The following is a 25,456-nucleotide window of genomic DNA, read 5'->3' as shown; positions in this document are numbered from 1 at the left end:
TTAATCACTCCCTCTTCACTTCTGATTTGACAGCAGATGTAAAATCTCTCAATCATTGTAGTAGTTGTGTACCTGATTTGAGAGGGGGATGTTGCCCTGGATTATGAGGAGGAGAGGGCGGAGAGAGAGTGCTGTGAAGCCATGTTTAGTCTACCTTCATTTTGCATGCTTATTGCTCCATTCCCATATCTGTTCAAATTCCCATTTTTCCATCATATTTTCCTGGATTAGGAACAATGTTTGATAATTCCACATATTTGGTCAGTATATCTCTGTGCTTGGACATACTATACCTTAACCATAGGGGGCCAGACAGACAGGTGGTGATGGTCGGTATATAACCCAGTCCTCCATGGCTAATGATGACAGCCTGTGGTTGGTTAATAGCTGGTTAATAGTGCTAGCTAGACCCTCACCTATGGCTCCGGGCCTCGTCAGGTCGTCCGGTCTCTGTAGGGACCATCGCTCCACTCCACACTGGGCCTCTTTAACCCTTTCATCTCCTCCCACTCTTGATAACCCAGGATATCCATCCGTCTGATCATTATGCCTGTGTGGGTGTGTGAGGTGTGTTGACCGTCTCTGGTCTCTCTGTAGGAGCTGGAGCTGTGTCGCAGGCTCTATAAGCTGCACTTCCAGCTGCTGCTGCTCTTCCAGGCTTACTGTAAGCTCATCAGTCGTGTGGACACCATTAAGAGAGAAGCAGAGGTGAGGCTGGGGGGTTACACCCAAACACTTTACTCGACAGGGTATGGGTAGTGGAACATTAAAGGTGGTTGGTTTTAGATGAAGCTCTGGTAATAGGAATCAGTTTAGGTCATTTATTTAGATGACAAGCCTAAAAGAAACATTGTTAAGTCACCCACTCAAGCATGCTTGGAGCATTTCAGGTCATACCCATCATGCCGTGTGTGTGAGGGCAACACAGGGATGGAGATGGTGGGTTGTTATTTTACTTTCCCTTCCCCGAAGAGCTCTTTAATTGGGCTTCAGGTTGGTTCAGGAAAGCATGAGAGACACGGAGGCCGCCTGCATTTCTCCCATCTTCCCTGACAGGGAAACCAGCAGTGACAATGCACACGCTAAATTAAACAAATTTATTGTACATATCACACACATGCGTTTTGGAATTTAAGATACTGTAACAGCAATGGTTGTTCTGTAAAGTCGTGAGCTGTTATTGTAAATGATTACTTACAAATGTGCCCGTAAGATTGAATGTTAACATTCTTAAAGATGCCGCTGTATATGTTCTTTTTCTATCTCTCTCACACACAATTTTGCAGACCAGACAGACAAGCACTGACACAGTGCCTGGATGTTCTGCTGAGGGGTAGCCTTGCTGTCTAGCCCTGCTGTCTTATGGCTTTAATCTCATTAAATCCCTGAATGAGATTTGACTCTTTTCTCACATGCAGAGAGAGGGTCAGCTATTCCAGTTAATCACACGTCAATACTAACTGCATTGCTGCATAGACTTTGACGTACACAAACACACGTGAGATTATCTCTGTGGTTATCTGAACTTTGGGTGTGTGTGTGTCTCCAAGGTGACCAACATGTCAGAGGAGCTGGCCATCCTGGAGAGCTGTTTGAAGCAGGCGGAGTCTGGGGTTGATGGACAGGAGGATGTGGGTGTGTCTGATGCCTCCCAGACCAGCACTGAGACGGCCATCCAATCACTGATCGAGACCCTGAGGGCCAGAGACTTCGGCTCCGCCCTCACACAGGTCAAAACCTTCAGGTAAAGAAACAACGTACCCCACAGCTATTCCTCAATGTATAGATTACACAGGCTTGTCATGTGTCTAGTCCACAGTCCTGCATCTACTCTTAAACGTCAGTGCTGATGCCCCTCTCCACTAGGTCTCTGTGGCCTAACGACATCTTTGGGAACGAGTCAGACGACGCAGTCCAGACTCTACTGCACATCTACTTCCGTCAGCAGACGCTGGGCCAGACGGGCTGCCTGGCCGTGGTGGGACCCAGCAGGGACCTGTCCCAGGCCAACGGGCGCCTCATGGAGCTCAACCTGCAGATCAGAGAGGCTCTGAGCCAGGCCCAGGCCTGCCAGGCCCCCCAGACCACTGTGGTCAGCACTGGACTGTAAGGCTTCAGGCACAAAGCCTGGACTTGACTGGACTAGAGCACCCCCCGTACCACTCACAGTTCCCATCTGCTCTGGAGGCTGGGAAGGTGTGTCGGGAGGACAGAACAGACTCCACCTATAAGGGCTAAAGGATGTGTGGGAATAACTGACTCATATTAATATATATTACATATATCAAATACTTAAAGCTAATATCTGTTTTCCCAGAATAAGCCAACTTGCAAAATTCAGCTGCAATAAGTCGTGGTATTATGTGACTGGTGACGACTGGCCCGGGAGTGAGAAGGAGGGGTGGTAAGGGGCATGATGATGCTAAACTGGAAGCGTTTTGGCAGAAATTACCTGATGGGCCTCCCATATTGGTCAGTGGCTGCCTCAGGCCCTTTCAGGAGACTGGATGGGGCCTGGGGTTCGGTCAGGGAGACGATGTGGTGTTGTGTTCTCATAGCAGTAGAGTTGGAGCATGAGAGACTAAGTCAGTCCGGAAGGATGTGTGTGGACAGGCTGTTCTTGTCAGGATTCAGAAACAAACACACAAAAAGTGTTCAAAAGCATGCTTGAAAGAGAAAAGCACTGCAAGAATATTTTTTTGACAAATGTACTATTTTTTATTAGAGCTAACATCCTAGGTTGTAAATGTAAGGATATTTAACATGTAATTGTAACCCTAGGGGAGCTGTTCCCCACAGGGACTGTAAAAAGATACATGTATCTGTTTATTGGCTTGCATCAGCTTCAACAGGTCTTCTAATGAAACTCACTCTGTAACCAAATAAGTAGCTGCCTGTAGAGACTTTAGGCTGTGTGGTGTATATATTGGAGACACTTGCGCACACACATGCATATAATTGCACAGAAGTGGAGACTGGCTACAACTCATTATGGAAACATTAACTTATTTTACTCTGTATATATTTTAGAAAATGTATAGTGTAAAACCAGTTTTATTTTTTTTCTTGTACTTTTGTGAAATGCACTGTTAATCTGAATTAGATGTATGAAGCTAACGCGAGAAGAGAGAACCCAGCGCAGATATTGAGAAACTAATGATCTGTGCCGCTATTATAATCCTGTCACACAAACTTTAAACATTTCCCAGACTGGCTTGCGTGGTGGGAGTCACTGTTCATGTGCTTAGGGGTCAGAGGAACTGGTTGAAGGCACGAGCTGGTGTAGATTCTGCTTCCTGTTGGACCAGCCCAGCCCATATGCATTCCTTCTCGCCACTGTGATCTCCATGTTGGCCCTGTACACCAGCACAGGTCACGCTAAAAAGCCTTACGAGGGGAAATTGAGGCCTGTGTTCGTCCATATTAGCAGATCCCAGCGGTGCACTGGTGATGTGCCATGGCCCTGTGCTCTGAGGGGAAACTGCTGCCATTAAAGCTGTGCTTTTGCTTCTGAAAAGGCACTGCTTGCTGCCTGCCGAATTGCAGGACATGAACTAGATGTCAAAGCGTTGCAGGAAACTTGTCATGGCACATTGTAAACGATCACTGTACTCATTCCTCACGGAGAACTTGTCTATTGCATTTGAATGGATATTATTTTACCTGGAAAAATAGTTGTAGAGGTGCATTACTGGATAAGTTTTTCCTTTCATCTCACATACCAGCCTTCTCTCTGGATAAATAAAAACCTGATCATATGAATGTTGTTTTCAGACTTGTGAAGGGAAACACTATCCACAGTAGTAAGTTGTACCGTAAAAGGCTACATTCAGTACATTGGCAGCAGAGTTAAGATTGAACCATGCTTCTGAGCTCCAGTAACCTCCCACTCCTCAGCAATGGGTTTATAATGGCTGGTAAGTCAGGCAAAAAGAGCCTATATGCCTCTGACGTCACTAGTCATGTCTAGTTAGTTCTCTACAACAGGAGACCATTGCTTGAATTTACAATCTCAGATTTTCTACAAGTGTGCACCACTGACAGTCACATACATAGTGATTAGCCATGAAATGCTTATCATGGCTCAACACAGACACCCTGGACAAGAGGAACACTTCTGCTGTTGCCATGCTGACCCTCACGATGGTGGTATGTGCCAGGACCAACTCCCTCAACATCAAAGGAGCTGATCATGGACTATAGGAAAGTGTCAAGTTCACGAGGCTGAAAAGTTTGGGCATAGCCAGTCAAGATGCTCAATCGCTTGGTATGGCAATTGACTGCAAGGTGCACAGTACATCGCCACCCATGATTTTAAAATGAGCAGGTGTCCACATTCATGTAGTGCTTCTTACTCAATTACCTTGCACATCGATGGGAAGGGCCTGTAAACCTTTCACTGAGTATGTAGTCAATATTTCAAATCAGTTATCCTAGACACTGGTTGAGGAAGAAGGCCAGAGAAAGTAGACTGCTGGGTATTGCCATTTTATTTAACATCAAGTAGTGTTTTCCTGCAATCTCATTCATAACGCAAATAAAGGCAACAAAATAAAAATCTGAAAAGTATTAGTCCACATCCCAGAGCCTCATTACATGTGCATGACAGCTTCTCTGCGCCAAAGGACTTCCTGCAGGACCTGTGATGTGGGTGGGGGAGGGTGAAGGTTAATGTGCAGGTTCCTGCTAGATGATGTATTTGAAACTGAAGGTGAGGTCACAGGAGAGTCTCTTGCCCTTGCACCTGCCACACAGATCCTGTCTGTGAGGGCGTTTGGGGTCACTTGGCACATGCAGCGTGCCTTGTTACAAGTCTGTGGACATGGATAAGTGGAGGACCCAAGTCTTTAGTGTCATGGTTTGTATGTCAGTTTAACAATGTATAGTACAGATGCCTAGATTCTTACCTGACAGGTTATGTCCGCAACACGGTAGGGGTTGAAGGACTTTTGGCATGTTCTACAGAACTGCTTGAAGTAGACCTGAAAAAGACCAGACTTGATTAGAGGCACTACCAGATTAATAACATAGTACAGGGAGTGAATAGACCAGTGTAGTATACCTTGCTCGTTCCATGGACGCACCAAACATATGCACTCTCCCAACGCAGGTTACAGTCTCTGCAGTGATAGTACCCATACTTCTGCTCCAAAAACTGGGAATGGCATAGAGTACCACAGTAGGTGTCATAATACCCATAAAACCTAGCGGTCAAACAGGGAAATGGTTCCAATCGTTTTTCCCATAGGGGATTTTAGAAACACTTAAAGGGCCGTGTAGACTTATCCTGGCGTGACGTTTTGATAGGTGTAAATCTCTCTAGGACAATGTGACTTAATATATTCACCCCCAACATGAAACGCTAGTTAGCTGCTAATGTGGCTAGCAAAGAATGACAAATGCCATGATCTGGACAAGACCGCTGACTTGAAGGAAAGGTAAGAATCTCTGGCTTAACTATCTAATGGTTGCTAAATGTAGTAATTAATAAATTGGCTAAACTGCTTTAGAAATGTACAATTCTGAACGTTCTTGTGCAAGTTGAGACTATACTTGTTGGCAAAGGTGTCAACTATAAATGACATGCAGGAGCTTGCAGAGATTTGTAGTTTTGCATGACGCCAACTTTTACGTAATTAGCATTTTCGAATTAGAAAAGAGCGACTATTGATAAATCACCTTGCCAATAGAGATTTACATGGTTATCTAAACGTCACGCCACGGTATGCTTACTTGAAACAGCATATATCTAAAATCCCCTATGGGAAAGATGTATGGTGGAAAAAGTCCAGTTTCCATATTGTTCCATCTAAACGTTGACAACGACGTTCTACACAGCTTCCATCTTTAAAATGAGTCATGTCAATCTAAAAAGTGGGTGGGTCTGTTACAGCCAGGTTGACTATTCTAAATAAGTATGGAACTAACCTGAAACCTCACGCGGGCCTTGACTTTCGAACCATCCTGATTGGCTTTGACGCCCTCGGTCATAACTGATTGGTCAGTATTACTAGCTTTTGTATGTGGCCAAGTATTTTCGTCTTTTGCCTTTTCTGTTTTGTCCTCAGACTTCTCACCTTCATCCTTTTTCCTAATCTTAACGGTTTCAGGTGGGTCACCGGTCTGTGCTTGTCTCGACTCAATTTTGGCATATTCTAGAAAGGATGAAAGTCTCCTAGACGCGATAGGGGAGTAGACTGCCAGAGTGCGAGGGTAACGCACCCCTCCAACAGGACTACCAGGTGTCTGGGTCTCTTGTCTTCTCTTGCGCAAAGTGTCTCGCTTTCTGGCTATGAGGGTCCGTGGGCCGAGGGAACACTGCACAGAAACATCCTTCTTCGGATTGACCTGCACCGCAACGTCTTTGGTGTTTGCTTTCCGTAGCCTCGGATTAAGATTGGGGTTTATTTGGGATAAAAGGAATTTAAATTGCGCGCGATGGTGGTTATCAATGTACGCCTCTGTGTCTGCCATAGTTGGCAAAATAATTTTTGTTTCTCCAGCCAGCACATTTTGGTTTTTGATACCTGCCAGAGTATAAATAGTTGTCGATTGACTTATCTAAATATGTAGCCATTTTTGCTAAACCAACTCGGGTTGTTTGGTTGACAAATTTAAATAGATTGACGACACACGATTTCATTCATTGTAATCAGGTGTGGCAGTCCTCCTAATTGGCCTCAAAAACCAATCACTGAAGCCGCAAATAACATGAAACGTCACAAGATGACAGAATGCAGAAGTGTCAGTTGATTTTTTTGTTCCTATCTATTTTAATATACATTGATAAACATATACACAGTGGTACATTTTACAGACAGTTTGTCATCGTACATATGGTGATATGGAGTAGTTATATTAGGCTCTGTTGAAGGATTGTACTGCATGATTTGTCTCTTGAACTGAACCCATAGGCACCAAAAGAACCAAAAACAAGTCGATTTGAACACTTGCTTTGAATGCAAAATAATAATTGACAATGTTTGGTCATGTAGATCAGATGATCATGTTAGACTTTACAAGCAAGTGAGATGATGACACCTTTGTGAAACAATGTTGTACTGCATCTGTGATGTGAGAGGGGATGAATATAGAGATTATTTTTGATGATTTCCATTTTCACAGCCATTTTCTTTCATAAACAATTTGTTGAAGTAAGCTCAGATATACTAGCAATTTTTACTTCAATTAACCTTTTCATATTTTTTCATGGTCATATGGCTTATGCTTGCTTCAATTATATTTTGTAACTTTCACTCCCTCCATAATCTTGAGTGTTCTTTTCTGAGACGTACACACACACAGGGTAGCTTCCCTGCTGTCAAAGATTGCTGACATGACAAGGATTTTTTGTAGAGATGCCATAAGCAGACCTGAATGTCATAATGTATGCACGACATCACCTACGGTGGGCCATCATTGTATCATGCACACTAAACAGGAGTAGCATCCGGACAAGGCTCTAACATGATGAGATTTGGGTCACTTGTGGTCACCGTCCCGTAAGAAGTGTCAAAGCCCATATCTTCATCTTCAAACCTATTATATCCAATATCCCCATTGTCCCCCAGTGGGTTTGTGTCTGGTTTGTGTAAAACCTCTTTCCTGTACATCCGGTAGGCCAGGATGAAGATGCCAGCCTCGGCTGCCTGGAAGAGGGCGTAGAGCAGAGGGAACATATACATGCCCCCCATCAGCTGTGGTGGGAAGGCCATCTTCAGGATGGCTGTACAGAGCTGCACGTTCTGGCACCCGGTCTCTAGTGACACGGTCCTGCGGATGTTGGGCGGGAGATCGAAGAGGGTAGCCAGGCCGTAGCCTGCAGCGTAGCCACAGGCAGGCATCAGGACAGCTACCACGTAGACAGATGGAGGGATGGTAGCCAGCAGCTCTGGGCCCAACATGACCCCCGTCATGATGAACAGCATCACCAGGGTCACCAGCAGAGACCACAGGGACACCTGGGGAAACATACCCCACGGGGTCAACACAAGTTTTATGACAGGCCTTCTCTATATCCAGATTGTTTGGTGGAAAGGGAAGGAACAATGGACTAATTTTCAGGATATTCCAACAGAACCAATATTATAAAGGACCAAGGGAATGCCACAAGTAAGCATGGTCCACTTAAATCTATCTGATTTCATGTATCCCTTCCCCTCTGTGGATTTCTCATCCAGTTCTATGATTCTGTCACACATCTCATGCCTCTCCCTCTCCTGGTTGAGCTGCCTTTAGATGAGTTCATCTGAAGTGGAAGGGCTCTCCCTGACCATACAGTGCATCTCTGCCTCTGATGTTACCTTTGTCTCAACAGAAAGCTAGACATAAAAAAAATACACAATATGCACAATGTCACACTCGTGATGACACACAGTCAAAAGGTACACAACTGACCATTATAAAAAATGTAATTTATTTTACTAGCCAAACTACCCCGTTTTAATAAATAAAAATTATATACTATTTTTATCTTGTATTTTATTCTTAAATTCTTACGGTGAGAATTAGAATCAGTTATGTAATTCTAAATTGCCCTTTCCCTTTTTAGAGTTTAGTATTGAAATATGAAGTAACACTTAAGTTCATCAATAATGTATATTAGGCAGGCCCTGCTATATAAAAAAGTACTAAAGGAATGTAAAAACTTTTTTTTTTAAATACCACTTTGACCCAGTCATCCTGTATCCAAACCTTCTTCTATACCCCACCGTTATTTGAGACGGCCCCATAGTAACCTTTAAAACGATGTCGGCCGCCCGGTTGTAGCGGTATCGGAGCACGACCCCCAGGCCGATGGGTATGACGGTGCTACAGAGGGTGAGGATGATCGCGCCGAACGGCATCAGGTTGACCACGGGGGTGTTGATCCAGGCGCGGCTGTATATCCACAGACACAGCGGCATCAGCACCAGTGCAAGGACCGTGGAGGAGATGGTCATGATAATGCTGGAGAGAGGAAGGTGAAAGACAACATCACATTAACTTCATTTGAGTCCCCAAACGTAAAAGCAGAGTAACCAGTAGCATACACGAATAGTATTTTAGAATGGTTGACGTTTAACGAATAGGCCTAAGTGGTGGATCCTTATTTCCCCAAGCAATGGCACCATTTTCTGTATAATAAATAGCGATGTGTTTAAATCAATTCAAGATGTGCTGCTAAAACAATTTGGACCATAAGTCCCAACAGTATGCTGGAGATATGACCGTGCGTAAAATTCCATTCTAATTCTCTTGCGTAAAATTCAACCAAAAGGCCTATGCAGAAGATCCAAGTAATAGCGTACTTATTGTGCCTAAACTTCGAGTTATAGGTATCTTGAATAAATCATTATAGATATTGTTTTCCATCTAAAAGTAGGCTATAAATTGTGATCGTTTTAGTTGAAGTGCATTTTATAGTCCACGTCAAAGGTGTGATAAATTCGTTTTGTTAGGTTGTGATTTCTTGAGTAACCTCAGATTCATCTCCCCGTTCACTAATAAGGACATGATGTTGGATAGGTTTCCTCCTGGACAGCAGCCACACAGTAGCACTGCCATAGCCGCCACGTCGTCGAGCGAGAATGCCAAAGCAAGCAGGAAGGCGACCAGGGGCATGATGACGAACTGACACACCAGCGCCAGCAGCACCCCGATGGGTCTGCGGATATGCTCCCCAAGCTGACTAACGTCTACCGTACACCCTAGCCCCAGCATGGTGAAGCACAGGACAATCCCCACAAACACATTGATTCCGTGACTTAGCGGGGAATCCCAAAAGGCAACCACCAGGTGAGCGGGTTCCGTCGGCGGCAGCTTAGCCCGAAGCCCAGCAGCAAAGGCAGTACGGAGAGTGCTGGCTTTCAGAGATACCGGGTTGTTCGTTACGCGTAATCCTGCCATGGCGAGTTCCTCCGAGAAGCTTTCTGAGAGTCGGGAGAGGGTGTCATTTATGGTGAAGTTGAGGAATTCTGTTTGGCCAGCAGTTGGAACAACCGTGACCACCACGCTTGAGTTCTCCATCGCGTTACCAGTGGACAGAAGCTCTTCACAGTCGGTGTCCCACTGAAGGTGCCAGTGCGTAAACTGTGGTCCCCTAGCGGTGCATTGTCATCGCGCGCTGTCACCAATGACAGAGGCTGGAACTCGAGGCTCATGTGGTTAGAGAATGAGTTGGCATCAAGGCATTGCGTTGTGTTTTAAACACAGACCCACCTAGTGACGGTCAGGGGCCACGGATTGGCTCCCATTAGCTGACAGATGGGAGTCTGCTCATCGTCTGTGGGGAATTGATATCAGGGTTGATGGACTCGTGCAGGCTTTTATCATGAGCTCGTGCAACGGAGGAACCACATCTATTTATATTATAGGCAACTGTAGCCTGCACATGCTAATCATATTACAAAATATTTTCTTTAAAATATTTTAATTAACATTTATTTTATCGGGTTGAAAGTCCTCATTTATCGGGTTGAACGTCCTCATAATTTTACTTTCAACAATAAATTCATAATTTGAATAAGTGAGACCTGTAGTTTGCTGTGACAAGCGCATAGCAGAGTAACTGTTAAAATGTTGAGGTTGAGTAGGACAACATAAAGGGAAACTGTGACGCTCTTTATATTCGTTTGTTGACTGTAAGAATGCGCGGGCACGTTTCTGTTCTTCCCTGTGTGTGTTATTTCCAGTGGCGACCCGTCATTAATTTTAGGGAAAAAATTAAATAATAATATTATTTTTTGGGGGGTTGCCTGTTTTTCTTGTTATTTTGGCATTAATACGTGTCACATATCAATGTGCAAACAATGTAAAAAATAAAATAAAAACAACAACATGTAATTGCTTTCTGTGGTGGTGGGGCTGGACAGCAGAAAATACAGAGTGTTGCACCTGATTGGCTCAGTTTTCTGTCATGATTGGCTCAGGTTTCTGTCACACATGGGACAGTATGTCACCCCATTGTTTAAGGTTAGACCTCGAAAATGGGTTCTGCCATAGAGTTATATTAGAAGTGCCCATCCAAGAAGGCTCAAGGTCATTGGCCACAGATAGAATGACATCAAATCACGTTATATCTACTGTAGCTTTGATTGGACTGATCATGTCAACATCATCCTTTCAAAATCTTAGCTAGCAAGCTAGCAGTAATCACCATGAATCAAGTTGACAATCTACTGGCAAATCATTTTCAATCTTTGTCATATGAAGATAAATTAGAGATAACACGTCTTGGTGCTCATCAGCCATTGGACACAAACATTACACAACAAGTTCAAATCGCAAATTCAACAATGAGTGGTTTGGAATTCATCAGTGGCTAACTGTGAGATCAAGACAACTGGGAACTCGGGAAAAATGTGCTACGACTGGGAAAATAAGCTTTGAACTGTCATTCAGCTCGTCATTGGAAGTCCAGCATCCAGCTTTCTCTTTGATGACAAAATTTTCCCACGAAGGACGTCCTGTCCATGCACATTACAACAATGTGAGTCCAAAAATGTCTTATGCTGCTTCATAAATGATGTAGGATGCCAGAGAGATATGTTACTGTAGCTTAGAGAGTAATACTCAGTGTATGTTGTGTAGTAAGCTGTTTGTAGCCCATGTGTCTCACCCTAATAATTTGGTCTATTTTCGGGTGTGTGCTTGTTTGCATACTTTTTTTGTACAGCTTTGACAGTGCTACTGAAAGTAGTACACTGTAAGAACGGCCAATGTTCTGAATTCCGGCGCTGTACATTTCAAAAGTGCTGAACAAATAGTTATACTGACTACATCCGCCATCGCTCACTCATTGTCTTAAACTAAATGTTGTATTGCATCTTATCCGCTTGTCGTCCCCTTATGCCATAGTTTGTACATCTCAAATGTCAGTAGAAACCACATTTATTTAAGCTAGTCAGCCATATCAGCTATGTTTTTTTACAAGGCAGTAAATGAGGCTGAATGAACTGTTTCGCTGTCGGACAAGGCTCTGCTGAAAGCCAGGTGTAGCAGTGGTAAGGTGTTGGGACCCTGCTGTTGGGACATCTTTATGTAGACCCTAACAGTTTTATGGCACCGTTTGTCACCGTTATAGTGCAATTCATGTATTGTGTTGTGTAGTGCCTTTGCTGGCATGCATCCCACTCTTTTTGTTTTGCCCCACCAAGATTTACATGCTAAAATCGCCACGGGCTATCTCTATCTTTCATGAATTTGGTTGCCTGCTTTAAAGTAATCACCATGTTTATGGCGTGTGAACCGATCACTATTTCTATGACGTTATTTCACAGATCATTCTTAATCTGACCTGTATACATAATAGCCACTTCAACGCCGGGCAGCCGGAAAACGTGTGCCGGGGAACCATTTTCCACAGCACTTTTCATTCAAGTGTGGGAGCACCACAACACGTTTTTGCATGATTGTCAGAGATCCTTTGAACGCGTTGGGGGAGATGAAACAACGGAGCCTCATTCATTTTCAGTGGAGGGAAGCGAAGTGGCGTGGACCATTGGGCGACGTGAGCATGTACAGGGCAGGACCAAAGTTGGGAATAGCTGAACTTTTGCAATAGTGTACAACTGCAGCGCGCAATTTGTGGCGTTCCTGCGGGAGAATAGTGCCTGACAGGCATGGGCAAAATACACTACCAGTGTATACTAGCTATAGCTAGCTACGGTTGTCGCTCTGCTATGGGGGGTGATATGTGCCAGAATTAAGTGTAGGCAACCCTGTCGACGTGTGGCTGTCACTTACCATTGAATGTCTGAATGACATGACTTGATACCAACGCCTTACCAACGTCTGCGTGACACCTACGTGTAACTAACATGTCATCATACCAACGCCCTACTAACGTCTGCATGACGCCTGCGTGTCAATGAAAGTCATAAGGGGCATAGTTTATATTAATTAAATCTCAACCATAAATGTTAGAACTGTACAGTTTTTCCCATGCAAGCCGACATTCCGAAGTAGCCACCTTGAGCTATAGTGTAGCCTACGTCTTGTGCATTTCCTGTTATCGCTATTTGCCAAGAAAACATTATGTCCAATCTATAGGTCATCTGTCTTTCCCTCAGCACCTCATGGCATGGTATGTTATCATATCTCGCTGTATACAGATCTAAATGTTGTTAGCCAATCACAGACTGTTCCCAGTAGTCTACATCAGAAAACCAATCAATCAAATTTTATTTGTCACATACACATGCTTAACAGATGTTAATGCGAGTGTAGTGAAATGCGTGTGCTTCTAGTGCTTACTATGCAGTAATATCTAACAAGTAATCTAACAATTTCACAACTACCTTATACACACAAGTGTAAAGGAATGGATAAGAATATGTACATAAAAATATATGGATGACCAAACCAAACGGCATAGGCAAGATGCAGTAGATGGTACAGTATATACATATGAGATGAGTAATGTAGGGTATGCCAACATTATATAAAGTGGCATTGTTTAAAGTGGCTAGTGATACATTTATTACATCCAATTTTTAATTATTAAAGTGGCTAGAGATTTGAGTCAGTATGTTGGCAGCAGCCACTCTATGTTAGTGATGGCTGTTTAACAGTCTGATGGCCTTGAGATAGAAGCTGTTTTTCAGTCTCTCGGTCCCAGTTTTGATGCACCTGTACTGACCTCGCATTCTGGATGATAGCGGGGTGAACAGGCAGTGGCTCGGGTGGTTGATGTCCTTGATGATCTTTTTGGCCTTCCTGTGACATCGGGTGGTGTAGGAGTCCTGGAGGACAGGTAGTTTGCCCCCGGTGATGCATTGTGCAGACCTCACTACCCTCTGGAGAGCCTTATGGTTGTGGGCGGAGCAGTTGCCATACCAGGCGGGGATACAGGCCGACAGGATGCTCTCAATTGTGCATCTGTAGAAGTTTGTGAGTGTTTTTGGTGACAAGCCGAATTTCTTCAGCCTCCTGAGGTTGAAGAGGCGCTGCTGCACCTTCTTTACCACACTGTCTGTGTGGGTGGACCATTTCAGTTTGTCCGTGATGTGTACGCTGAGGAACTTCAAACTTTCCACCTTCACTACTGTTCCGTCGATGTGGATAGGGGGGTGCTCCCTCTGCTGTTTACTGAAGTCCACGATCATCTCCTTTGTTTTGTTGACATTGAGTGTGAGGTTATTTTTCTGACACCACACTCCGAGGGCCCTCACCTCCTCCCTGTAGGCCGTCTTGTCGTTGTTGGTAATCAATCAAGGTAATCACTGTAGTGTCATCTGCAAACTTGATGATTGAGCTGGAAGCGTGCATGGCCACGCAGTCATGGGTGAACAGGGAGTACAGGAAAGGGCTGAGAATGCACCCTTGTGGGGCCCCAGTGTGTAGGATCAGCGGGGTGGAGATGTTGTTTCCTACCCTCACCACCTTGGGGCGGCCCGTCAGGAAGTCCAGGACCCAGTTGCACAGGGTGGGGTCGAGACCCAGGGTCTCGAGCTTAATGATGAGTTTGGAGGGTACTATGGTGTTAAATGCTGAGCTGTAGTCGATGAACAGCATTGTTACATAGGTATTCCACTTTTCCAGATGGGTTAGAGCAGTGTGATTGCGATTGCATCGTCTGTGGACCTATTGGGGCGGTAAGCAAATTGGAGTGGGTCTAGGGTGTCAGGTAGGGGGGAGGTGATATGGTCCTTGACTAGTCTCTCAAAGCACTTCATGATGACGGAAGTGAGTGCTCCGGGGTGATAGTAATTTATATCAGTTACCTTAGCTTTCTTGGGAACAGAAACAATGGCGTGTGGGAACAGCAGACTGGGATAAGGATTGATTGAATTTGTCCATAAACACACCAGCCAGCTGGTCTGCGCATGCTCTGAGGATGCGGCTGGGACGGCAGCCTTGCGAGGGTTAACACGTTTAAATGTTTTACTAACATTGGCTGCAGTGAAGGAGAGCCCGCATGTTTTGGTAGCGGGCCGTGTCGGTGGCACTGTATTGTCTTCAAAGCGAGCAAAGAAGTTGTTTAGTTTGTCTGGGAGCAAGACATCGTGGTCCGCAACGAGGCTGTTTTTCTTTTTGTAGTCCGTGATTGACTGTAGACCCTGCCACATACCTCTCATGTCTGAGCCGTTGAATTGCGACTCTACTTTGTCTCTATACTGACACTTAGCTTGTTTGATTGCCTTGCGGAGGGAATAGCTACACTGTTTGTATTCGGTCATATTTCTGGTCGCCTTGCACTGATTAAAAGCAGTGGTTCGCGCTTTCAGTTTTGTGCGAATGCTGGCATCAATCCACGGTTTCTGGTTGGGGAAGGTTTTAATAGTTGCTGTTGGTACAACATCACCGATGCACTTGCTAATAAACTCGCTCACCGAATCCGCGTATTCATCAATGTTATTGTCCGCCGTTATGCGGAACATATCCCAGTCAACGTGATCGAAGCAATCTTGACGTGTGGAATCTGATTGGTCGGACCAGCGTTGAACAGACCTGAGCACGGGCGTTTCCTGTTTTAGTTTCTGTCTATAGGCTGGGAGCAACTAAATGGAGTCGTGGTATGGCTTTCAGTCGAATAGAGGAGTTCATAGGCTTTCCCAGAGGGTCCGTGCTATTTCAGGATCTTTGGGATGTCCGTTCCTCAATCAAGTATAAATGTAAAATGGTTAGGTTTAGTGTTCGTTAAGGTTTAGGGTTCAGGGTAGGGACGTCGCAAGGAATCCAGATAGCAATGACCGTTCATAGAGTGAGAGATGGGCACAGTATTTGAGAGCTCGGCGGTGACACAGATGTTATTATTATTTTTTATTTTTTTTACAAGCAGCAGACGCGATTTTCAAGTGTCTGCCTCAGATTGTCTCTAAGGAAACTATGAAAATAATTACCAAGATGTCCTTGATCCAATTGAGTAGAAAGTAGGCTATATTTAAGTTGTGATATCGTTAGGAAATATTTAGGTCTACTGTGTTAAGGCAAATTTGGTTATTTAAAAAAAAACTTTTCTTGATTACGAGTTGATAACGTATTGTCAAAAGCACATAGGCAATACTATTTACTGTGTCGATAGGGGAGTAGGCTAGTGTACAATAATAACGTAATTGTCACTAGGGCCTACACATTCACTCTCAAACTGAATTGAATGGGGGATGTATAACTACTTTTCACTGAAGAAGGAATGAGGTATGACATACAACTTCGATCGAAGACCTTAAAATCATACCTGACAAGACCAATGAAATCATAATGGTATCCTAATATAGTGTGGATACAGGAATAGCCTATTCTACAATAATGTAACTGTATGTGCTTGTATTATTTATCTAATTGATAAATTAAATTGGAAATGTGTCTGGGTAGGCTACTTCATTCAGTGAATACTGAATGTCTTGCTACTTCATTCAATGATTACGGTATTGTACAAGGTAGATACAGGAGTAGCCTATAGTCTACAATAATAATGTAATTGAATGTGCTATAGTATACTTTATTTCATTGATTAATTAAATTGTAAATGGGGATGGGTAGGCTACTTTATTCAGTGAATACTGAATGTGTTGCTATATCTGGGAGTATCTTAATAAAGGCTTTTCAGTTGTTGAACTATGGCAAGGTCGAACACATTTTTTAAATCTATCTTTCTTTTAGTCAAGAAGTGATGAGCCAGAGCAACCAATCAGTGTCACTGTAGCTGTTCTACCCACTACCCACATTGCTCTCCTTCCACAAGCAGCCACATCCTCTTCTCCTATTCAATGAATTTGCCGCCACACTGAAAAGGACTGTACATACATACCTCTGTGCCCATCCCATTGCAACATTATCCTTCCAATGCCTAAAATGTGAGAAATTATGCTACAGTCGTGTGTGTGTGTGTGTGTGTGTGTGTGTGTGTGTGTGTGTGTGTGTGTGTGTGTGTGTGTGTGTGTGTGTGTGTGTGTGTGTGTGTGTGGAGATGGAGTTCCATGAAAAGACATGAGAAGATGGCAAAGGAGATGTTTGAGAACATAATTAAATGGTGTAAACTTAACAGGCTAAACTTGTTGAGTACACTCTTTGAGAAAGGGGTTCCAACAGGGTTCTTTGGCTGTCACCAAAGGAGAACACTTTTTAATTCCAGGTAGAAGTATTTGGATCCATGTGGAATGGAGCTGTCTTGTCTTTACTTTCATTAGTCTGATGACTAATGGGGCGGCAGGGTAGCCTAGTGGTTAGAGCGTTGGACTAGTAACCGAAAGGTTGCAAGTTCATATCCCGAGCTGACAAGGTACAAATCTGTCGTTCTGCCCCTGAACAGGCAGTTAACCCACTGTTCCTAGGCCGTCATTGAAAATAAGAATTTGTTCTTAACTGACTTGCCTAGTTAAACAAAGGTTTAAAAAAAAAACTATGTCTAATTGTTACCCGATTTAATGCGGCACCACGAGAGTGGTTGTTTAAAGAGTTACCCAAATTAAACTCTAAAGGTCTTTAACTATCACATCTTTAAAACAGTATTAATCATAACCTCATATCATCATTCTGAACAGTCATATCCTCCTGCATCTGCAAAAACTACACAAATTGGTTTAATTATTTAATTCTTTATTTACTCGCTAACTAAATGATAACACAGGATAAACACTTAATACATTAGAAAAGGCAGTGGCGTAAAGTACTTAAGTAAAAATACTTTAAAGTACTACTTAACCCTTTCATGCGTGAGTTCCAAATATCTCTAATGGTCGCCCCCAGCGTGTGTTTTTTTATGCACGTGATGTTACAACGTTCTCTCCATTCCCAAATGTGATTGTTACGCAACAGTACATTTAATCCGCGCTGCCCTCAAACCAAGGCAAGCAGCCTGTTTTTATTTATAGGCTGATTTCAATTAGTCCATTTCAAATTATTTTCTAACAAGTTTTTTATTTTCTAAGAACAGTTTGAATTGAGGTGTGTTTCGCCTCATTCATTCACATAAAAGTAGTCATTTTTACTTTTGCGGACCAATTCATTTTTTTGACATTACTGACCCGGACAAAATTACCCCAAATCTTCCCAATTGTTAGTGCAGTTCAAGTCTGCAGACGTTTGCTCATCTCCCGTCCTGCACACACATGTTCACATTTCCCGTCTGTTGCCTGCATCAAATCAAATCAAATTTATTTATATAGCCCTTCGTACATCAGCTGATATCTCAAAGTGCTGTACAGAAACCCAGCCTAAAACCCCAAACAGCAAGCAATGCAGGTGTAAAAGCACGGTGGCTAGGAAAAACTCCCTAGAAAGGCCAAAACCTAGGAAGAAACCTAGAGAGGAACCAGGCTATGTGGGGTGGCCAGTCCTCTTCTGGCTGTGCCGGGTAGAGATTATAACAGAACATGGCCAAGATGTTCAAATGTTCATAAATGACCAGCATGGTCGAATAATAATAAGGCAGAACAGTTGAAACTGGTGCATCGCAGTCATAGTTGTTTTCATTACCAATAATAACTTTGGAGATGTGTTTGTTTCTATCAAAGTAAGTGCCTTATTACGTTAGTTTCTGCTTGTCAGTTATGTCGTTTATCTCCTGTAGCATAATATTTGTGTATATTCATTATAACCGCAGACAAGCAAGGTAACGTTACTCATTTCATAACCTTTATGGTGTTATACTCAATGCTTAGGTAGCTAGCTACATTCTTCTATTAGCACTGGAAAACAATGCTAAATGCTTCAGAGAAGTATTAGCATGTGTTGTATTTTGAAGCTACCCTGGAACAGCGTCTCAGTGCTAGAGGCGTCACTACAGACACCCATCTTCAAATCCAGACTGCGTTTCTATCCAGGTAAGCCTTATTACGTTATAATAGTTTCTGTATGTCGTGTTATACCGTTTCTACTGTAGCCCACTGTGTATGGAGCATAATATATTTGTATTGCAGCGACCCGCACAGACAGCTGTGTGTTATGTGTTAGGCTAGGAGGTGGTTGTGTTGTACTGACCAGTACCCGGTGTTCGCGGGGTCCGACATGTCAATCAACATGCTATCTGCCAATCACGGGAATGCCTGGAATGTTCTGATGCCGGGCATCCTGGTGGTTGGCGGAGTGGCGTGCAGGGGGGTGGAGCATTGGAAGTTAAGACCAGGTTCAGCTTTTGTTCTCTCTCTTACGTCTGGGCTTCACAAGAGAAGGTCACGATTGGCTTGTGGGTTATCTGGCATCTTTTTGGCGTGTGCTACGGCCCAAACAGTAGCCTGTGTAAAGTTGGTTTAATAAACCGTCAATTCGCAAACTCAAGCCTCTGTCTGGACAATTGTTCATTTATGATCTAGTCAGGTCATTACAGTATATATTCCTCATAACCACGGAGACGCGAGGCAATGTTACCAATTTAATAACTTTTATTGTGTTATAGTCAATCGTGCTTATGTAGCTAGCTACATTCTTCTATTAGCTCTGTAAAACAATGTTAAATGCTAATCAGAGAAGTATTGGCTTGTTGTATTTTGAAACTATCCTGATTTAAAAATATATATATATCTTCTTATACCACTTGCTCATTTTCTGAGTGCATTCCACAAAGCTGTTTATCCTGTCTGCCTTATCCAATGCCCCAATTTTGAGATTATAGTCAAGCACGCAGTCTGGTTTGATTTTTCTCTCTCCTGTTAGGTGGTCCACCTTCCCTTTGGCCGACATGGTTGCTGTATGGACAGTGGAAAGGACATGGATGTCTCGTTTGTCATGCCACTTCACTGCCAGCTGTTGACATTTCTTATTTTGTATAACGGGTCATTTAGGATGGCAGTAGCATTGTTGATGAAATGCTGTCTTGGGAAAATAGGGTGACAAAGAAGGGAGTTGCAAACATAGGATCTGTGCTCCAGTATTCTCTTAGGGAGTTCTTCTTTACTATCCCTGTGAGAAAGACTGTCACCAGGAAGGTATACATTTGACTAATTGTGGTTGTCCGCCCCACTCCTGACTCTCTTCTCTTGTCGCTCCAAGGCATAGCGATTGGTCTCTGCTATGTCTCCCACCAGCTCCTCTGTCAGAAAGAACTTGAAGCACTCTGCCTCAGATGGAAATGGCAAGGGGCGTTGCACTCCAGACTGGGACTCATCAAGCAAACAGCAGGGCCAGGAGGGGTGAAATGGCTGGCGGCGTTCCAGCTACCACAGAACTCCTGTACTTCATCCATTGTCAGTCTGCCTCCATCACCACCAGCATCTTCAAAGGGAACTGGGACTTTGTCAGTGGTCAAGGGGTCCTCAGATTCAGGGTTCTCAATGGCTGGGGGGCAGCTCTTCACTGTCAGAATCTGATTCCAGATTTTCAGACTCATTGTCAGAATTTTTTTTAATCTCCAGAATTTCCGCATTTGAAAGACATTGCTAATGCTACAGTTTAGCTCACTAGCTATATACATAAACAACAACACTGAATGGCTCAGAGTGAGAGGTTACGTGATTGACTGCCTGCACTCGCCATTTGTATCAAATCATTATCAGAAAATGTTTTGTGTGGTAATTATTTATATATTTACTGTATTATTCTCATGTTTTTCAATTACCTGTGGTAAATCATGCATTCCGATTCTTGAATAATTATACATAGTAATTGCTATTAGCTAATTCATATTGTAGTTTATGTCAGCCGAGAGTTAGAAAATATGACCAGTTAGTGCTAGGACCAATGTAGCCTACATTTTTCCGGTTAGGATGATTGTGTTATGCTATAGTTACTTCTGTGAATATCTGAACATTGCATCCAAAAATAAACTGCTCACATTCTGGACATAACTTTGTAAGGACTGTGTTTGTGTAAATAGTTTCTGAAAAACGTGTGGCCAGCTCAAATGCTGATTGTTGCATCATTCGAAACTGGCCGTTCTAAAATAAGAGTTCCGGGACCAATGTAGAACGATCACACCCGTGTGATGGTACGTGTGAAAGGGTTAAGTAGTTTTTTGGGGTACCTGTACTTCACTTTACTATTTATATTTTTGACACCTTTTACTTCGCTACATTTCTAAAGAAAATATTGTACTTTTTACTCCATAGATTTTCCCTGACAACCCAAAGTACTGGTTACATTTTGAATGCTTAGCAGGACAGGACCATTGTGAAATTCACTTAATTATTAAGAGAACACGTGGTTATCTCTACTGCCTATGGTCTGGCGGACTCATTAAACACAAATGCATCTTTTGTAAATAATGTCTGAGTGTTGGAGTGTGCCCCTGGCTAGCCGTAAAAATATTTAACAAGAAAATGGTGCAGTCTGCTTTGCTTAATATAAGGAATTTGAAATTATTTATACTTTTATTTTTGTTACTTAAGTATATTTTAGCGATTACATTTACTTTCTAAACTTAAGTATATTTAAAACCAAATACTTTTAGTCTTTTACTCAAGTAGTATTTTACTGGGTGACTTTCACTTTTACTTCAGTTACCTTAATAGAAAGTATCTATACTTTTACTCAAGTATGACAATTGGGTACTTTTTCCACCACTGGAAACAGGTCCCTAGTGGACTGACACAATATGGTGGCTTTTTACCAAAAGAAAAAGAGAGAGGGACAGAGACATAATACTTTGGTACATTTAGAAACTACTCTCACAGTAATCATATACTTTGCACACAAATCACTGCCTGTTAAGAATAAGAATTTTACGTGTAAATCCATTGGTTCTTTGTGGATTTTTGTTAGAACCCGTCCTTAGAAAGGGTGTTTGGGCCTTTCTGCAACACGCTTGTAATGCTCTGATTGTCCAAAAGGGGTCCCCACCTGTCTCTTCTACTGTTGCTCTCCTCTGCCGTCGCCCGGCATTCGACGACCCGTCGTGTAGTCCTGGACAGAACTACAGAGCTCACTCTGCTTCCACTCGCTCTGGAAGTTTGATTCTTTGAAGATAGGCTAGCCAGCCGTGTCGGTGGTTCCCATTGTATTCCAGGTGACTACCTCAAAAAGCTAGTTGAGAGAATGCCAAGAGTGTGCAAAGCTGTCATCAAGGGAAAGGGTGGCTACTTTGAATAATCTCAAATATAAAATATGTTTTGATTTGTTTAACACTTTTTTGGTTACTACATGATTCCATATGTGTTATTTCATCGTTTTAATGTCTTCACTATTCTACAATGTAGAAAATAGTACAAATAAAGAAAAACCCTTGAATGAGTAGGTGTTCTCAATCTCTTGACCGGTATTGTAGATACTTTACATTGGACAGCTAATCAGCCGTACCAATGATTGTCTGGGAGGTGACTTCATCGTCTCTACCTTGTATTGAGATTTCAGAGTTCAAACCACTTTCGACGTGATTTGGAAATTAGCTGACTTTGTGATCTGTAAGGTAAGTAACATTAATGTTATATTATATTTTACCCTGATGCATGTTTATTCATAAAAAGCAGAATAAATAAATAACATTAATCACAATGGTTAGCTTATGCAAATGAATATGAAAACAAAAGCTTATTAATAGGACTACATTTAGCCTAATTGGTAACAAATATAATGTGGGGAAAAGTCAGGATATTGTTTGTCAAATCCAGATTAAATATAGGTCTTCATGTGTATCAAATCTGTAGGCGATTGTGGGCTAAATCAATGACAAACAGCTGAAATGTTCAGGCTTCATCATGATCTGTGATCAAAACAGGCTGGGTGTTTTCAGTTCCGTTTAGGCTAAAGTTATGTGTAAGAATGCAACTGAAATGAATAGCCTGATTCAATGGAATTCTCCTGAATTAAAAGCGTTTTTATCTGTTAAATTGTTTGGTTTGCAGATGGTAAATCTAGGGGTGGTGGTGTTGCTGTGTACGTAAAAGACATGTTCTAGGTGGTCGTTCTGACTTCTGTTACTAAACCTAAGCTATTTGAATATCTGTCTTTGAACCTTGGCTCATCTTTAAATATTGTTGAATCTTGTTGTTATACCTACATCTGTTACTGCTGGCTCGAAGTTTCAAATTGTTATCACAGTATGTCAACTCTTGAGTTTGTCTTGATGGGTGATCTGAATCAGGATTGATTAACATCTAGTTCTGATCAACTCAAAATTCTATGCAATACCTTCAATCTCACTCAGATTTACAACAGTGTAACTAGGTTAAATATAAAGTATACTCTGGAATCCTCTTTGGTTTGATCTTAACCAATACACCTCATCATTTTAATGCTTCTGGTATTTTTGCAAATGACATAAGTGATCACTGTGCTATTATATTGCCTGTGTGAGAGATGGTACAATTCCTAAGCGATCTCCATGTGTCATTACAAAAAGAAACTGGAACTTGAATGATCCTTTTCTTCTTCCACAATGCATTCCAGGATTTATGCAATAGGCATGCCCCTTTCAAAAAGTTTAGGATTAAGGGTAGAGAGAACCCTTGGTTTACAGATGAGTTTACTAAAATCATAAGAGAACGAAATGCTATGGTGGGCTAAAGCAAGAAGGTCTGGTTCGGAGGATGATTGGATGGCTTTTAAACGTCTTTGAAATCTGGGCGTGGCTATGAACCGAAAACTAAAAGCAGACCACTACCTTAAATCTACTTTGGATAATTATAATAATATAAATTATAATAATCCATCCAAATTTTGGCAAGTAGTGAAAGGTTTGGAGTGCATAAAAGATACACAGTTTCCCAAACAATTGTTGGTAGACACAGATTGTAACTGAGAGAACCTCTAATCTGAAAGTCTTAAATCAGCATTTTCTAGATGCAGGCAGTTTATTTGAAGTTTATGTTTATGCATATATATATATATATCTCTCAATGAGAAAAACCTGTATAAATAAATGTTGAATAAAAATATTAAATAATAAGCTCCGGACAACAAACACAATTGCAATTTGAATACACAGATCGACATGCATGACAGCATGTTCCAGTTCCCGCCAATATCCAGCAACTTCGCACAGCCATTGAAGAGGAGTGAGAGAACATTCCACTGCACGAGGCAAATTGTGGTCACACCAGATACTGACTGGTTTTCTGATCCACACCCATACCTTTTTTAAAGATATCTGTGACCAACAGATGCATATCTGTATTCCCAGTCATGTGAAATCCATATATTAGAGGCCAAGGAATGTATTTAAATGGACTGATTTCCATATATGAAATGTAACTCAGTAAAATCTTAGAAAAATGTTGCATGTTGCATTTATATTTTTGTTCAGTGTATAGTGATGTATACCTGGAGGTAATCAGACCTCTTCGAAATGAAAATGGATATAAATTCTTATTTACAATGACGGCCTACCCCGGCCAAACCCGGACGAGGCTGTGCGCCGCCCTATGGGACTCCCAATCACGGCCGGATGTGATGCAGCCTGGAATCAAACCAGGGTCTGTAATGACACCTCTAGCACTGAGATGCAGTGCCTTAGACCGCTGCTCCACGCGGGAGCCCTGTGTTCGTAACATTCTAGATTTGGGAACAGAAACATTTGAGATCAATGTTTCATCGATGAGAAAATTGGCAGAATGTTGGCCCAGTTTCACCTAGTTCAACCCTCTCACTACCATATTTGGAGGTCAGAACGTTCTAAGGGATGCTTCAGCTTTATAGCCCAAGTGACATGGCTGGGTTATCCCTTCTGTCTGTGATTGTCCTCTCCAACCGGGAAAGCTGTCATTTAGGGCCCGATTCAGACTTAGGTAATGTATGTGTTTCTTATGCACTTCTCAGCACTTGGTATTCAGACAGACATACCTTATGCAAGGTGTGTAACAAGCTTTGTACGCTAAAAAAAAATGGAATAGAGTGGTGAGGAGGAGGATGAAAATTAGTATACTCCAGCTTGCCAGCTAGTTTAGCCAGGGAAAAAGCTCGAGCCTAGTGCGCATGCTCGCCCAGCTAGGCTATTTCAGGAGATGGATTGTAGTTATGCCCTGGCAGTGAAAAGTTTGATTAAACAATTCAGAGACTGAAATAAATCACAACTTTAAAGAGAGCAAATTGAGATACAATCCTGAAATCAGCTGTAACTGTCAATAGTAAAACAACGCTTCAAATGTTTGAATGAACTCCGAATACAGAAAATGGTGAATTCATTTCCGGACATGGTAAACTCCAAGGGAACCACACCTGCAAAGCTCATGCATAAGCTAAGTCTGAATACCAACTACTGAGACGTGCTTAAGAAAGGCCTACATCTGAATCGGGCCCTAAATGACAGCTTTCCAGGTTGGAGAAGACCATCTTTCCTGGCCAAATTTAATCCCTAAAACCCAGACAGGAGCACTTTCTCCCCAAGCCTAATGGATTGGTAAAGCAACGAGATGCCTTATGAGGGGGGATAATGGATTATTTGTTGCCACAACAGCTGATAAATCACACATCAATGAGAAAGCAGGATCTTTTACGCATATATTGATATGGTACATCAATGCAGGACCCGTCAGGAGCAGGAAATGAACTGAAACACTATGGAAGACTTGGAACGTTGCCAGTAAAGCTCCAGTCTTTCTTTTTATGGATTGCATTTCAATGAATGCCCTGAATTGACAAGAGTTTGAATGAAATGGCCCTATTC

General features: G+C 42.5%; 2 protein-coding genes and 1 pseudogene across 2 annotated transcripts in view; 1 reads left to right on the top strand and 2 right to left on the bottom strand.

The window, feature by feature from the left end:
* Nucleotides 1-2,157, top strand: part of fryl (furry homolog, like) — a 78,489-nt gene extending 76,332 nt beyond the window's left edge. The window contains 3 exon segments of the mRNA XM_029632966.2: nucleotides 598-708; nucleotides 1,551-1,744; nucleotides 1,867-2,157. Coding sequence (XP_029488826.2) covers nucleotides 598-708; nucleotides 1,551-1,744; nucleotides 1,867-2,110 — 549 coding nt within the window. The 3' untranslated portion in view covers nucleotides 2,111-2,157.
* A 2,448-nt stretch (nucleotides 2,158-4,605) lies between these two features.
* LOC115108521 (zygote arrest protein 1-like) lies at nucleotides 4,606-6,577 on the bottom strand (annotated as a pseudogene).
* A 173-nt stretch (nucleotides 6,578-6,750) lies between these two features.
* LOC115108520 (sodium/bile acid cotransporter 4-like) lies at nucleotides 6,751-10,157 on the bottom strand. The gene is made up of 3 exons (XM_029632977.1): nucleotides 9,461-10,157; nucleotides 8,739-8,949; nucleotides 6,751-7,961 (listed from the first exon to the last, which is right to left on the bottom strand). The coding sequence occupies exons 1-3, from the start codon at nucleotides 10,006-10,008 to the stop codon at nucleotides 7,434-7,436; spliced, it is 1,287 nt and encodes a 428-aa protein (XP_029488837.1). The 5' UTR covers nucleotides 10,009-10,157; the 3' UTR covers nucleotides 6,751-7,433.
* Nucleotides 10,158-25,456: the final 15,299 nt, after the last annotated feature.

This window comes from Oncorhynchus nerka, linkage group LG24 (genome assembly GCF_034236695.1).
Source record: "Oncorhynchus nerka isolate Pitt River linkage group LG24, Oner_Uvic_2.0, whole genome shotgun sequence".
Taxonomy (NCBI): domain Eukaryota; kingdom Metazoa; phylum Chordata; class Actinopteri; order Salmoniformes; family Salmonidae; genus Oncorhynchus; species Oncorhynchus nerka.
The sequence above is the reverse complement of the archived record's forward strand: the minus strand, read 5'-3'. Positions and strand labels throughout refer to the sequence as shown.